The sequence below is a fragment of the Palaemon carinicauda genome, chromosome 10, assembly GCF_036898095.1.
Source record: "Palaemon carinicauda isolate YSFRI2023 chromosome 10, ASM3689809v2, whole genome shotgun sequence".
NCBI classification, from domain to species: domain Eukaryota; kingdom Metazoa; phylum Arthropoda; class Malacostraca; order Decapoda; family Palaemonidae; genus Palaemon; species Palaemon carinicauda.
Window position 1 is genome coordinate 132968329 of NC_090734.1, and position 16996 is coordinate 132985324.

The 16996-nt window shown below is 41.0% G+C and overlaps 1 protein-coding gene across 1 annotated transcript in view; it reads left to right on the forward strand.

Moving 5' to 3' along the window:
• gkt (glaikit) overlaps positions 1 to 16996 on the forward strand; it is a 79123-nt gene that overhangs the window by 55618 nt on the left and 6509 nt on the right. Inside the window, exons 9-14 of the mRNA XM_068381932.1 lie at positions 1959 to 2118; positions 2953 to 3094; positions 5720 to 5865; positions 6817 to 6908; positions 8965 to 9089; positions 16500 to 16710. Coding sequence (XP_068238033.1) covers positions 1959 to 2118; positions 2953 to 3094; positions 5720 to 5865; positions 6817 to 6908; positions 8965 to 9089; positions 16500 to 16710 — 876 coding nt within the window. The remainder of the gene's footprint in view (positions 1 to 1958; positions 2119 to 2952; positions 3095 to 5719; positions 5866 to 6816; positions 6909 to 8964; positions 9090 to 16499; positions 16711 to 16996) is intronic.

Genomic DNA, 16996 nt, shown 5'->3' on the forward strand with positions numbered 1-16996 from the left:
CTTTACGAGGACAGTCAGAAGCTTTATGGTGTTCAGTTAAGAAACCATCTTTGCCTATGTCAAAGAATGCTTTATCCTATTTTATCAGACTGTTAATACGAGAAGCTCATTCACATCTGAGTGAAGAAGACCAAGCTTTGCTGAAGGTAAGGACACATGAAGTTAGAGCTGTCGCAACTTCAGTGGCCTTTAAACAAAATAGATCTCTGCGAAGTATAATGGACGCAACCTATTGGAGAAGCAAGTCAGTGTTCGCGTCTTTTTATCTTAAGGATGTCCAGTCTCTTTACGAGAACTGCTACACTCTGGGACCATTCGTAGCAGCGAGTGCAGTAGTGGGTGAGGGCTCAACCACTACATTCCCCTAATTCCATAACCTTTTTAATCTTTCTCTTGAAATGTTTTTTATTGTTGTTTTTGGGTTGTCCGGAAGGCTAAGAAGCCTTTCGCATCCTGGTTGATTTGGCGGGTGGTCAAATTCTTTTCTTGAGAAGCGCCTAGATTAGAGGTTTTGATGAGGTCCTGTGGTATGGGTTGCAACCCTTCATACTTCAGATCCTAGGGGTCGCTCAGCATCCTAAGAGGATCGCGAGGCTCCGTAAGGAAGACGTACTTATAAAGGCAGAGTAATTGTTCAAGTCGACTTCCTTACCAGGTACCTATTTATTTTATTTTTGTTATTTTGATAACTTCTAAAATGAAATAAAAAATCCTTAGCTCATAATAATGTAAACATTTATTGCTGGTCTCTACCCACCCCCCTGGGTGTGAATCAGCTATTATAATCACCGGCTAAGTTAAATATTGAAAAATGTTATTTTGATAATAAAATAAATTTTTGAATATACTTACCCGGTGATTATAAATTAAAGGACCCTCCCTTCCTCCCCAATAGAGACGCAGTGGACCGAGGAGAAAATTGAGTTCTTTGTTTACAATGAGTACTGGGTACTTGGACGACAGATGGCGCTGTAGAAGTACACCCCCTACCTGCATAGCGATCGCTGGCGGATTTTTTCCGTAGAGTTTTCTGTCGAGCAGCAGAGCTGCAGCTATTATAATCACCGGGTAAGTATATTCAAAAATTTATTTTATTATCAAAATAACATATTTCAAGAACTGTAACAACATTAAAATAAGTATTTCCTATATAAACTATAAAAACTTGAACTAAACAAGAGGAAGAGAAATTAGATAGGATAGCGCGCACGAGTGCACCTTCAAGCAAGAGAACTCTAACCCAAGACAGTGGAAGACCATACAAAGGCTATGTCACTACCCAAGACTAGAGAACAATGGTTTGAATTTGGAGTGTCCTTTTCCTAGAAGAGCTGCTTACCACAGCTAAAGAGTCTCTTCTACCCTTACCAAGAGAAAGTAGCCTCTGTACAATTACAGTGCAGTAGTTAACCCTTTGAGTAAAGAAGAATTGTTTGGTAATCTCAGTGTTGTCAGGTGTATTGAGGACAGAGGAGAATCTGTAAAGAATAGGCCAGACTATTCAGTGTATGTGTAGGCAAAGGGAAAGTGAACCATAATGAGAGGAGGATCCAATATAGTACTGTCTGGCTAGTCAAAGGACCCCATTACTCTCTAGCGGTAGTATCTCAACAGGTGGCTGATACCCTGGCCAACCAACTATCTATTCTGATTGCTTATACTCCAAGTTTTCCAAAAATATATAGTTTACATACTCTTCACAAGAAAACTATGAAAGCTAAAATCTAAACATAGGAAACCTTGCTAAATCATTCAAATGATATGCTCTTTATGCTATTACTGTATATAATGAACTAGTTATCCTTGTTACCTTCTAAGGGAGAAAATATTTATTCCACTTATTTTAGTCTCATTTTACAAGTGCGAATGTTTCTTTATATATCTTGCTATGTTGATTTGACTACTGTGTTTACATGTGTCTGTATGAATTATAAATTTTTCATTTTATTTCCTGAAAGGTAAATCTGCCCTTCCAATATGGGACACACCACACCAAAATGATGCTGCTTCAGTATACGAATGGCCTTAGAGTAGTTATTCACACTGCCAACCTGGTTCCTGATGATTGGGAAGAGAAAACTCAGGGGTATTGGGTATCACCATTATTTCCCGAGTTAGGTAAGTGTGACAGCCTATACTTTAGATGAAAAGTTTATTAGATATAGATTTGTAGCTATAAAAAGAATATTAAATTTTATATTCAATAGTTTTGCTATATTTTTCAAGAGCATTTTATAGCAATTTTCAATAAATATGAAAGTTATGGAGACCATTTCATTGAAATCTAGTCACATTATTTGAATTTTAATTATTGCTATAAATACTTTATCAGAACCTTTTTGTAGCCTGTAATTAATTTGATGAAGCTTGCATGTGATTCACATGGCTAATGTGTACAACTATCGTTCATTTATGAGTAAGTAAGAGAAAGGAATTTTGACGAAGGAAAAATCTATTTCTGGGCGAGGAACCTGTGTCGCCCAGTGAAATGCTCCTCTAGCACCATTTTTAAGGCATAGTTATTGCTGAATATACCAGAGAAAAAAAAAGAGATGCATGGAATGCCAGGAATAAACCTAGCTCGCTCACTCTTTGAGTGTCGGTATAGTAAACTGGGGCGTGATTGAACCACAACCATAGATCCCTCACCAGTTAGAACTCTCCTTCATCAACATCCCCCTCCACCCCTACATCTCTTTCACGGAGCGACACAGATCGAGCTCAGAAACCTATGTTAGAGTATAGAGTAGCCAAAGATTGGCTAGCTTTAATGCTAGAGGGAAATGTTACTGGCAATTTCAAGCTAAAGACTCCTTTATTAAAGAAGGTTTTGTACATTTTATGTTTATAAAATTACAATTTCATATGTTAAAGCGTGACTGATTGATTTTAAATATGCTTCTGTATATTGTTTACTTTGATCACATGGATTTGAAGAATTTTTATTTCCAGGAGATGACAAGTCCAGCCTTTTAGATGGTGAATCACCTACTCGTTTTAAACGCGACTTGGTAGAATATATATTGTCCTATAAAGCTCCAGATCTCACTAGATGGTCTCATATACTTAAAAAGTATGACTTCAGTAGCTGTAAGTAAGTGCAGTATGTGATTTTGCTAATATGTTCAATTTTATTTAAATTTTTTGGTTGTATTTGTTAATTCTTTTATGTAGATGCTCTGGTTTTGTTTTTGTAGTGATACTGATGACTGTAATTTATATTTACATTAAATTTCATGTTTTATGATTTAAGAATAGGTAAATACTGTTTTGTACTAATATTTCATCATGATTAATGTGATATAAGCAGTTATTCTGTTGGTAAGTCATAGAAGTAATTCTTCTTGTCTGCTGTAAGGCTTGAAAAAGAATTTACACAACCCTTGGTGGCACACCGAACTTTCTGTAATATAAGAATCATATAAGTTCAAGAACTCCCGGAGGCTCTAACTTAACCTAAAGGTTAGACATATGCTTAATAGTAGAGCTAAGGTTAAAAAAGGGGGGGTTCTATATGATGTGTATTAATGGGTTCGTGATCATATAGGGAGCCGGAGCTCCGCTGTAATTACTGCATCGAGAATAGTAAATGATAGGAAAGGGATACTCCGACGTGCGCCGGAGTGCCTTATGTGTGAATTCACGAGGAGCCGGAGCTCTTAAGTAATTACCGTAAAATATAATGAAAGTAGGCATAGTGGCAAAGACGGAAAGCTCCGTAGTGCGTCTGAGCTCCGGGGGGGGGGAGATGGTCCTGGATTGGTTGAAATATATATAAAAAGATTTCTGGTAGGGAGCCTACCGGAGAGTCCAGGGGGAGGGAGCGGAGAATAGGGGTTTGTCGTGTAACGGGGCCGAAGCCGGAGTCAAGGTGCTGGGGGCCATCGAGGGGAGGATTCCCAGTCGAAAGGGAGCACCGGAGTAATAGGAAGTAATGTGTTCCCAGCTCAGTACGTTAGCGGAAAACTATGAGGGAGTTCCGGAATAATGGGGTCCAGACCCTATGCCCAGGCCGGAGCGGGGAGTAGGGTGGGACTAATGGGGAGGGGGAGTAACATGGCGGCTCGAGAGCAGGCCAAACTAACCTAGAATAAGAGACTCTGACACGACAGAACCAATGTAAATTAAAATCACTAGCCTATTAGAAAGAACAAAGTAACCTGGTAAAAATAATGAAACTGTCTATCATAATTCCAGAAGGGGAGAGATAGAGAGGGGGAGAACCAGAATCTGTGAGGAAAATATTCCGAAACAGTAATGAAACAGAAAACGGGTGAAACAGAAAATGGGAAACTCCAGCCTCTCACTCTCGAAGGTTACTAAGTTCGATCTAGAATATACACGAACCCAATAAATACGTAACACATGTCCGTGACAAAATGAAAATAAATATGCCACGAAGAATAGCGAAAAGGGAAAATGGGACTCTGAACGGATAATTTACGATGAAAAAACACGTAAAGAGTGAACACCAACCCAATGGGTAGGGTACCAAACTATAATAAAACCCCGAACACTATTCTTCGTTAACACAATAAAACGGACTCGGAAGCGACTTATCACTTAAAAGTAACAGCGGTTCTAAATAATGGCACCTGGCCAATAATCTAACTTAAGATTAAAAAGAACCTAGCATGACATAAAGACCCCGAGGGCAACTAAACAAGCGATAACAATGGCCGCGTAGAACGCGGGGCGGCATCAAGCCGACGCACTAAAACACTCGCAAAATGTAAATAAGGCGTACAAGCCCGGGTCAAAAATAATTCCAAAACAATCTATGGTACTTAACATTGGTGCAGGTGGAAGGAGAGCTTCAGCCATTGCGAAGGTATCCAAAAACACAGCAAAACAAGCGCACAAAACAACAAAGGTAGCGTCGCATACAAGTCCAAAAAGAAGGATGAGTAGATGGCGCTCGAGTCGGGCGTCGGTGGAATGGATCAGGTGGGTTTGGTTAGTGCCGCTGTAGCGGCTCATCCCTTATTGGTGAAGGAATTATCTAAATGGAAGACGACCTGTGAATAGTGTTTTTCACACGCCCCATCTTTATACACGACGCCCTTAGGGTGCTCTCGCGAGGGTAGTAACCTCTGCATTCCATGCTTTAACTTTCTCTGGTATATTTGGAAGTATTTATATCAGAAAAGTGATAAGAAGGACCTTTTCACCGGGCATCACAGGTATCTCCCCAGAAATAGATTTTTCCTTGGTCAAAATCCCTTTACTTTTGTAATATTATCCGAATGTTCCAAACTTAGAAAATTTAAATTCCAGGCCAGTAATATAAAGTTTTGTATACTGTATTTACCTGCGAGTCACTTTTTTCCCACCCCCGTCCACACTTAGTTATTTCGAGAGATTTATAAGCTCTATAGATATCTGCTATGTTTTTGATGATATAGCACTCTTTGTTTGTGCTAGCCGGCGCTAGTCTTCCTCTGGGTAGAGGACAATCTAGCTTAAGCTAGGCACCCAGACAGGAGGGATTTAGGGTAGAGAAAACTTGTGTTTTTATATTTAAGGCAAGAAGCTCACGCTTTTAGAATTTAACACAGTGACTCACAGGTAAATATGGAAATGATAAATTTTATTATTAAAACTGTTCTGGTTTCATAACTTCATATGTTATGTTTTTCTTGTGTAAGAATTTTATCTGTTGACTATTCTTGCTTGTGCAAATTAAATTTTGTAGTTTTAATCTAGTTTTTATTTTCAGCATGGTATTTATAGGTAGCACACCAGGGTATCATGTGGGAGAACAGAAAGATCGCTGGGGCCATATGAAAGTTAGAAGAATGATGCGACAACATGCAACATCTTGGAAAAGTTCTTTACCAATCATAGCTCAGTGTTCATCAATTGGTAAGCAACTGGCAGTATTTTTATGCATATTTTACTCCTATTTTATTGAATGAACGTGTCGCTATCTAGAAATCCAAAACAGACAAATATAATACAGTACTCAATTTGGGAGCAGGGATCTCCAAAATGCCTGACATCTTCAAAAACATAAAATAACACAGAGCTACGAAAAACACGTCCGAACGTTCACGGGTGCTAACAAGGAATGATGGGAGAAGGATAGGTAGTGGTGGTGGTGGTGGTGGGGGTGGGGGCAGTAGCTTTAGTGAATGACACCTCGTAGTAACGGGGGATTTTGAGGAGGGAGAGGTCTAATTGGAAAGGAACCTCTGCAACTTTTTTCTCTGGTATATTTAGCAGTATTTATACCTATGAAATGGTGCTTTAAGGAGCATTTCACGAAGCGACACAGGTTCCTCGCCCAGAAATGGATTTTCCTTCGTCAAGATCCCTTTTTTATTCACTTATTCAGTCTTAAAATGTTACCACTGTCTTTTTGCATAATGCTACCATAGTTTAATTTGTATTACACCTCTCTTACTCTATTGAATCCTTGCTATGGTCATGGGCCGCAGGAGTAGTAAATTAATTCTAATGCATTTTTATTAGCAGGTTTTGATGCCACAACTAAATTAGTCCAATCTGTTACCTTTTCCTACATTCCCTTTTCACTTCTTTCAGGATTGATTTGTTGTTGACAAATTTAGCAAGAATTTTTGTTTGGATTGCGAAAGGAAAAAGCCTCATAGGACAATTGAACCCTAATTATAATTACACTAATTGTTTAGTATGAAATTGATTTCATTTTACATGATCTCATTCCTTCTAAGACATGTACCAATAGATACTACATATTTTTACCATAATTGATTTACTGGTAATTTTTATCTACTGTTATTCATTCAAGTATTCAAACTGGATTTTACCAATTTATATTTTTCTTTTCAACAGGCAGTTTAGGCAAAGATGTCAAGTCCTGGTTGAGTGGGGAACTTGGAATGAGTTTAACAGGTGCACCTGGCGTGTGTGCTAACCCACCATCGGTGAGTTGAATTTGTACATCATGATTTAAGTTAATTTTTTTAATACTTGCTGTTGTACTGACTTGAACCACATATTGTTTATTAGAGAGGGCATGTTGCAGGATCAGTTATAAAAGATTTTAAGTTTAAAGTGAAAATTTTGAATTTTTGAGCAGTTTGTAAATACAGTACAATATTTTAAATTGTTGCATTCAAGTTAAATTTTTTTAAAAAGATCACTAAAAAATTAAGGGTTGAATCATACTATGGGGATAAAATCCCTAAAACAGATGTACATGCCTCACTGGAGTCCCTGTAATTGCCGTAATTGTTTCCATTAAAACCATCTGTCTCCAGATTCTTCACGATATTTAACAGTTCAATGTAGAATGATGGTAATATTTAGTCTATTATAATAAGGTAAAACCTGTGTTAGGATAGGAAATGAAGTGAGTGGTTTCCTGTGGGAGTGGGACTGAGACAGGGATGTGTATGTCATGTCGTCAGGATTGTTCTATTTTTTTGTTGATGAAGTTGTGATAAAGGTGAATGCTCAAGTGCTTGGTCGAGGATTGAAACTGATAGATGAGAGTAATCATGAGTGGGAGGCGAGTCGGTTGTTGTTTGCGGATGGTTCTGTATTGCTTGCAGACTCGGAGGAAAACCTAGGTCGATTAGTGACAGAATTTGGAAAGGTGTGTGAGAGAAGGAAGTTGAGAGTTAATGTGGGTAAGAGAAGGTTAGGAGATGCACAAGACGGTAGGGTGGGCACCCTCGTAGGATGTGTTCCATTGTTTGTAGTGTTGCGTCATACGGGCATTCAGGGTTGGTGGCTAATCTCCATTTGTGCCAATCTTCAGTTTTGCCCACTTTTACCCTTGTTCTGTTTAGGGTTATGCAGCTAAACAAATTGGAAGTTCTAAATGTAAAAGTAAGCTAAGTTTAAGCTGTTCCAGTCATTAACTAGCTTCTGGCTTTGATGTAATGAGCTTCAGAAGCTTTTGAACTCTTTGGCATTTTTTTAAAATTTTAAAGTCAAATGAATCTTTGGGCAAAAACAAGAATTCTAAAATAACTTGCCCAGTTTAGAACCTTAACCTAACTCCCCAAGTTTTGCATTGGTTGTGCTGTACCAGTCAGTAAGGGTTATGAAGGTACACAGCACATGACCGATTCGATCTCCTCTCGTAGAGTCTCGCACTCTAAATATTACTAAAGAATCTTCTACTGTGCCATCCTCCCATTTCCGTAATCCAGTGAGTTCCTATCAACCACTGGATTCAGAGTTAGGAAACTGAGTTGGGTTGTGTGATGAATAATTGTAAAGTAAGGTTTTCGATTGATTTTTTTCCACTGATTAAAGTCAAGAAGTTGTTGAATTTGTTTCAACTCCGTCAACTGAAGAATGGACTGCGTTCTTCCCAGACAACTCCATCTACATAGTAATAGTGGGGTGGGTTGGGAATGAGGAGGGAAAACTAGACATTTTTATAAGATAAACATCAACACAAGGGTATCTTTTGAGGATAAAGTTAAAAGAACGTTGGGTAAGCATATCATCATCACCTCCTCCAACGCCTGTTGAAGCCAAGGGCCTCGGTTAGATTTCGCCAGTCGTCTCTATCTTGAGCTTTTAAATCAATACTTCTCCAATCATCATCATCTCCCACTTCACATTATTTCTACATTAACCAAATTAATGGTTGCTTAGGCTATTCTGGGTAAGGATATGATTTTGCAGTAACCCAAGTTAGGTCATTTCCTATTCCCATGACCACTCTTTGGACATATCTACCCTCCCCTTAGACTTGTTAGATTTTGAGATTGACTTTTATGGCAGGGCAACACATATTTTACAATTTACTAGAAGTTTGGTATTTTCTGATGGGAAGCCAAGGTAGTCAGCAGTTTATATAGTATTACACTAAATTTTAATCATATTCTTTTTTTTAGTTTCTTTTCAAAAGAACGATGACTAATGTGCAGTATTTATTTATATTCTTAATTTTGAAAACTAGCTTGAACGTGAAATACACGGATGTTTTGTTCACTTCCTTAACTAAAAGTATATTCACAGATGAAAGTTGTGTATCCAAGTGAGTCAGATGTACAAAACAGCAGTCAGGGATGGATGGGAGGATCCTGCCTTCCATATAACTCTGCAACACATGCGAAACAAGAGTGGATGCAGCAACATTTTCAGTAGGTGTTAATGTTTTTTTTAAGGGAACTAGAATTTTTAAGGTTTTATTAAGAGGTGATGTCATGCATCACAAACATGGTAAAGCCTCACAGTTAAAAAGAAATGTTATGGAGTAGTTGTTGTTATAAAGGCTGTTCATTGACTTTGCTAGCCCAGAAGTGCTCTTGGAAAAATGTTGTATAGTTATGTGAAGCACTACAGAGGTGGAATTTTTGATAACCTACAGGGTTGGAGCAAAATTTATTTCAAAATTACAAAATTTTGAGTTTCATCTCAAACCCAGTACTGTACTTTGTTCTTAATTGGGTGTCCTGGTCAATTTTGTGATACGCTCACAAAGGCTTATCTTCTGGCCAGCTGCATGCTCAGCCTCCCTCAATCTTTGCAATAAATGATCTAAGTAGGGTTGGGATAACTATAGGGATAAATTGCTAGGACCTTTAGTAGCAACGAAACATTTAGGTAAGATTTATCAAAAGCTAAAGTTTTAAGGGTATACTATATAGTAGTGTTAGGGACTAATTTGTATAGGGTTGATCTTGATACAACTACATTACATTAGGGTTGAGATGTTCAGAAAAAAGCACTTATTGTTTAGAGGGAAAGACATTGTCGGCAAAGCTTCCCACAACCCAGAGGGGCCTCGAGCACACTCAAGTACAGGTAAGACCTTGTGTTGTAAAGCTATAGCTATATCTCAGAGTAGTCCTTTTTCAAATTATAATTTGATCACCATTAACCTCCCTACAAACTAGTCGAGTTGGGTAATTGGCTGTCAAAACCCTTGTTTAAACACGGAGTAATTTTTCAATATTAAACTTACCCGATGATCATATAGCTGTCAGCTCTGCTGCCCGACAGAAAAACCTTCGGGCGGAATACGCCAGCGATCGCTATACAGGTGGGGGTGTACATCAACAGCGCCATCTGTCAAGTAGGTACTCAAGTACTCGATGTCAACAAAGAACCAATTTTCTCTCTGTCGTACCACTGGCAAGACCTACTAAATACGCTGTTACTAACTGGATTTGTTTTCACAACTATTTGGTGAAGTACACTATTCCAGTTTTGAGCTTTCGCTATGCAGGGGTTTTATCTTCATTTCAAAACTTGAACTCGTTTTGGATAGATTTTATTTTGGTGACAAAGAGAGTATGGACTCTCTTTCACTTTTAAATGGCCGACCCTTCCCTTAGACGGAAGTGTGTTTAGGTTTTTAGTAATTTTGCTTAACACGTTATAGATCTTTATATTTTATATCTCTCCGCCTTTATTAGGCCTCTTCGATTAACTTTCCTTTTATTATAAACATATAAAAATTAAATTTTTATGTTTTGTTTATTTGCGACCTTTCCTTTTAGTAGGCGGTCCTAACTTGGAACCGAAGTCCCGTTATATCGTATTTAACCTTTAAAGAATTTAAAACTTTTTAAATTTAATGTTTTATGAAAGAATTTCTTTGATAGTCTCGTACTGTTTTCAAAGATGAACTAACGTTTAGTTTTTTAGTCTACGCAGTTGTTGACGTTCAGGACGTTCAACTTGCGCTCTATCGTTACGATAGAGAGAGAGTGTATCACGGTTTCACTTTGCAGTAAGAGTAAACCTATTCTAGCGTTTCGTTCATTCTTTCTTAGCTTAAATGGTTTAAATTCTAAATTAAAGGAACTTTTTATTTGGAAAACCTTTCAGTTTTTTCCTTTAGCAAATCATATGTTTTGACGATATATAATTGGGCTCTTCTCTCAGGTGCGAAATCTAGAGAGAAAGAGAGAGATAGAGACGGAGGGAGAGAGAGGAGATAAAACGTTTCGTTCAAGCGGGTAACGTTGTTCTCGTTTTACTCTCCTCCCTAGTCGCTGTAGGGGAAGAAGGTAAAACGTTTCTAGGGTTTTATTCTTGTTCCCAGGCTATGTGCGGTGAGAGATTGTAAACGTAGTTTATTTGATCTAGTGTTTAGTCTCTTTCCCAGCCACTGAATTCTTTATCTTTATATATGTTTTCTGTTGCATTATACGACTGTTTTCGCAATTACTACCTTTTAATGAAGGGTAGGATTGCGTGTTTCAGGTAGAAATCAGTAAAAGTTTCGATTTCAGTGAAATAAGTGCAAAACAGAAAATCAAAGTGATAAAGTGATATGCGCAAAGTGTTACAGTGTTGCGTCCGAGGGTTCGTCTGTTCGTGCCTGTCATTCACCTAGTCCGGGACCTCTTGCAAGCTCCCAAGCCCAGGGGAGAAGTAATGTCGAACGACTTATGGGTTCCTCAGGCCTTGATCAGCGAACAGACGTTTTTCCCTCCGTGGTTTCGGGCGTATCTACCCAAGATCGCCCCACCCACACAAAGACGAGAGAGCCCATTTACTTCTCGTCCGCGGAAGAGGTTTCTCGTAAGAAACCTTGGACCAAGGTCTCGCAGCTTATTAAGTGCAAGTCGGTCCCTTCCGCGCAAGTCCAACGGCCCAGGTGTAGCCACTGGGTCAGTTCGGACTCGCTGCAGTCATCCGACGACTGCACACCTCCCAAGAGAGGCAAGGTGGTACCGCAACAGGCAGTAACTCCGTCTGTTGCCGCACCCGCTGTTTTAGACCCTCAGTCACAACGGACAGTAGCTCCGTCTGTTGCCGCTTTTGTAGACCCTGAGTGGTCTTTACTGCAATCTATGCAGACTCAGTTAGCTGCGGTTATGCAGGAGTTTCGTGCGGAGAAGGTTAACGCTGCACCCGTTAGCCTACAACCTGCCACGGTTGTGCGCCCAGCTCACGCTGAGGCTGCCTGCTCCCACACTCCGGCTGCAGAGAGGTTGGCGCTGCACCCGTTAGCCTACAACCTGCCACGGTTGTGCGCCCAGCTCACGCTGAGGCTGCCTGCTCCCACACTCCGGCTGCGGAGAGGTTGGCGCTGCACCCGTTTGCCTACAACCTGCCACGGTTGTGCGCCCAGCAGACGCTGAGGCTGCCTGCTCCCATACTCCAGCTGTGAGAGCTCCTCCACCCATGCGCAGTCGACCCTGCCAGACGCATGCTGACTCCCACAGACGCACGGAGCACTCCGTTGCCGTGCGTGAGCTACCACAACAACAGGAGGGTAGAGTTAAGCTGCCGTGTTTTGACACGGTGCGTCAGCCTCCGCAACCCACTGTGGTTACCGCCACTCACCCGCAGCAGACTAGTCAGTCAGGAGTTGAGGCTTCCCCACACAGCTTTGGTTGTTGCCAGCTCACAGACTGTCAAGCAGTTACATGACGTTGCCTTCTGGTCTGCTACTAATGCACCAGTGCTGTATGTCCTCACGCACCTGTTGTGGTTGACAGTTCAGTTTTTTGACAGTTCACAGACTGTCAAGCAGTTACATAACGTTGCCTTCTGGTCTGCTGCTAATGCACCAGTGCTGTATGTCCTCACGCACCTGTTGTGGTTGACAGTTCAGTTTTTGACAGTTCACAGACTGTCAAGCAGTTACATAACGTTGCCTTCTGGTCTGCTGCTTATGCACCAGTGAGACCCTCACTGAGATAACCTAGCTTTTCTCGGACAAGGTTCCTGTGGATGAGAAAGTGCTGTTCTCCCTCCTACTGATATTCCTTTGAGGACTCTGTCATTTGGAGAGGAGCCTTAAGCTGCTTAGCCTCCTATGGACTTTAATTAAAGCATAACAAGGCTTCCAGGGATGGTAAATGGTTCCGCTTCAGTCGCTAACCCCGTCTGTTGCCACACCTGCTCCCGTAGACCCTAATGGGCTTTGCTGCAAGACATGCAGTCCAAGCTTGTGTCCTTGATAGAGGACTTTTTACGGAGAAGAACCTTCTGGCCAACAACCTTCCTACCGGTTGGTTGTGCGCCCTGTTGACACTGAGGTATCCTTCTCGCGTCCGCCAGTTGAGGTGGTTCCTCCACCGATGCGACCCAGTGTGGGTTGCCAGTCGCACGTTGACGTTAGCGACGCTCGGAGGTGGTTGTTGAAGTGTGTCACTAGGAAGACGTTCAACAACCAGCAGAGGTGACTTGTTGTGACGCAGTGCGTCAACCTCAGCAACCCGGTAGGGTGTTGACTGCACAACCCAGACAGTCTAGACAGTTTCGGGTTGACGCTGTACTTCCTCGCGTCCCCATGGTTGACAGTTCACAGACTGTGCAGTACCATGATATTGCGTCCGGCTCAGTCACGCATCCACCAGTGCGACCGGATTCAGCGAGTCAGACGTTGCCCACTCCGTTGCCGTTTCCTCATCAGTTTCGGATAAGGAACCCTCTGATGAGGACGTTGCTGAACTAGACGATCAACCCCCAGCCCTGCTATCCATCCAGAAGATGCTGAAGAAGGAACGCTGCCCTGTCAGGCTGTGGATGAGTCTGGTAAGGACACTGTCATCCGTGGTTCTTTTGTGTCACTTGGAAGACTACACCTCCGTCCTCTTCTGTATCATCTAGCTTTTCACTGGAAAAAGGACAAGACGCTAGAAGCGGTCTCGATCCCGGTTTCCGGAAAGATAAAGTCTGGTCTGACTTGGTGAAAGGACTTTATCTACCTTAGAAAGGGTCTTCCCCTGACTGTTCAGACTCCCAACCACGTTCTCTTCTCGGACGCATCGGACGTAGGCTGGGGTGCGACATTAGGCGGTAGGGAATGCTCGGGATTATGGAACTCGAGTCAAAGGACAATGCATTTCAACTGCAAGAAGCTACTGCCAGTACGTCTGACCTGGAAAAGCTTCAGGTCTCTCCTTCAAGGCAAAGTGGTGGAGGTGAACTCGGACAACACCCGGCTTTGACGTACATCTCCAAGCAAGGAGGGACCTACTCTCTGACATGGTACGAGATCGCAAGGGACCTCCTCACCTGGTCAACAGGTCTAGACTTTTCACTAGTAACGAGGTTCATCCAAGGCAACTTGAATGTCATAGCAGATTGTCTCAGTAGGAAGGGACAAATAATTCCAACAGATTGGACCCTCCACAAGGATGTATGCAAGAGACTTTGGGCCACCTGGGGCCAGCCAACCATAGATCTCTTCGCAACCTCGATGACCAAGAGGCTCCCAATAGTTTGATCACCTATCCCGGACCCAGCAGTAGTTCATATAGATGCCTTTCTACTAGATTGGTCACATCTAGATCTATATGCATTCCCTCCGTTCAAGATTGTCAACAAGGTACTGCAGAAGTTCTCCTCTCACGAAGGGACAAGGTTGACGCTAGTTGCTTCCCTCTGGCCCGCGAGAGAATAACTCACCGAGGTACTTCGATGGCTAGTAGACGTTCCCAGAACACTTCCCCTAAGGGTGGACCTTCTACGTCAGCCACGCGTAAAGAAGGTACACCAAGGCCTCCACGCTCTTCGTCTGACTGCCTTCAGATTATCGAAAGACTCTCGAGAGCTAGAGGCTTTTCGAAGGAGGCAACCAGAGCGTTTGCTAGAGCAAGGAGAACATCCACCCTTAGAATCTACCAATCGAAGTGGGAAATCTTCCGAAACTGGTGCAAGTCAGTATCCGTATCCTCGACCAGTACCTCTGTAACTCAAATAGCTGATTCTCTTATATCTGAGGAAAGAACGATCTCTTTCAGCTCCCACTATCAAGGGTTACAGAGGCATGTTGGCATCAGTCTTCCGTCACAGAGGCTTAGATCTTTCCAACAATAAAGATCTACAAGACCTCCTTAAGTCTTTTGAGACCACGAAGGAGCGTCGTTTGGTTACACCTGGTTGGAATTTAGACGTGGTACTAAGATTCCTTATGTCAGACAGGTTCGAACCGCTTCAATCAGCCTCCCTGAAAGATCTCACCTTTAAGACACTTTTCCTGATATGCTTAACCACAGCTAAAAGAGTCAGTGAGATTCATGCCTTCAGCAAGAACATCGGATTCTCATCCGAAACGGCTACATGTTCTACAACTTAGTTTTCTAGCCAAACACGAGCTGCCTTCTCGGCCTGGACCAATATCGTTCGATATTCCAAACTTATCGCATGGTTTGAAATGAACTAGAAAGAGTATTATGTCCTGTAAGAGCTCTTAAGTTCTATTTAAAAACCTTTACGAGGCCCGTCTGAAGCTTTATGGTGTTCAGTTAAGAATCCATCTTTGCCTTTGTCAGTGAATTCTTTATCCTATTTTATCAGACTGTTAATACGAGAAGCTCATTCCCATCTGAATGAGGAAGACCAAGCTTTGCTGAAGGTAAGGACACACGAAGTTAGAGCTGTCGCAACTTCCGTGGCCTTTAAACAAAATAGATCTCTGCAAATTATATTCGACGCAACCTATTGGAAAAGCAAATCAGTGTTCGCGTCTTTTATCTTAAGAATGTCCAGTCTCTTTACGAGACCTGCTACACTCTGGGACCATTCGTAGCAACGAGTGCAGTAGTGGTGAGGGCTCCACCACTACAATTCCCTAATTCCATAACCTTTTTAATCTTTCTCTTGAAATGTTTTATTATTGTTTTGGGTTGTCCGGAAGGCTAAGAAGCCTTTCGCATCCTACTTGATTTGGCGGGTGGTCAAAGTCATTTCTTGAGAAGCGCCTAGATTAGAGGTTTTGATGAGGACCTTTAGTATGGGTTGCAACCCTTCATACTTCAGCTCCTAGGAGTCGCTCAGCATCCTATGAGGATCGCGAGGCTCCGTAAGGAAGACGTACTTAAAAAGGCAGAGTAATTGTTCAAGTCGACTTCCTTACCAGGTACTTATTTATTTTATGTTGGTTATTTTGAATAACTGCTAAAATAAAATACGGAATACTTAGCTCATAATAATGTCAACATGTAATGCTGGTCTCTACCCACCCCCCTGGGTGTGAATCAGCTATATGATCATCGGGTAAGTTTAATATTGAAAAATGTTATTTTCCTTAGTAAAATAAATTTTTGAATATACTTACCCGATGATCATAAATTAAAGGACCCACCCATCCTCCCCAATAGAGACCCAGTGGACAGAGGAGAAAATTGGTTCTTTGTTGACATCGAGTACTTGAGTACCTACTTGACAGATGGCGCTGTTGATGTACACCCCCACCTGTATAGCGATCGCTGGCGTATTCCGCCCGTAGGTTTTTCTGTCGGGCAGCAGAGCTGACAGCTACTGTATATGATCATCGGGTAAGTATATTCAAAAATTTATTTTACTAAGGAAAATAAAATTTTTTTTTACTGTTACTTTCTGTAAACACAGTAAATCTTACAATTCGATGGTAATTTATGATCCATTTTTATTTGACTGTACAATAATTTACACCCTCAATATTTTGCAAAGATATTCTTGTTCTATTTTATATAGACCTGATATGCAAATGCAAGACTTGTACTGTATTTTATGTTTAATGTGTGTGTGAATTTGAATGTATTGTATTAAAATTGTATTACTGCTGTTAGTATATTACAGTTTGTTGATTTACAATTTTTCAGTGTATGGCGAAGTGAGAAAAGAAGACGAACCCGTTCTATGCCGCACATTAAAACGTACACAAGGTTAAATAAAGATTACACTAAAGCCCAGTTTCTACTTCTCACATCAGCAAACTTATCCAAAGCAGCTTGGGGAATGCTACAGAAACAAAACTCTCAACTATTTATACGCTCTTATGAAGTTGGAGTTCTTGCACTTCCAAAGTTTGTGGTAAGTACTGGACTGTGTGTTTTTCTTAATAGAAATTTTGCCGCCTCTTTTTTTTTTAAATCATTGTTTATACTGCAGTAATATTGTCTCTTAAAACTCGTGGTCAGTTGATGAAATGAAATTCCATGTTTTAAGCCTTAATCTACGATTGAAAATGGATTTATACCGAGTATGAATTTTATTTTGTATACTTTATTTATTTGCCAGTCTGTAAGTACACATAGTGAAGGATAGTTTTTTTTTTTTTATAATCGTTTGCTATAAATATGATATTTTAATTATAAAA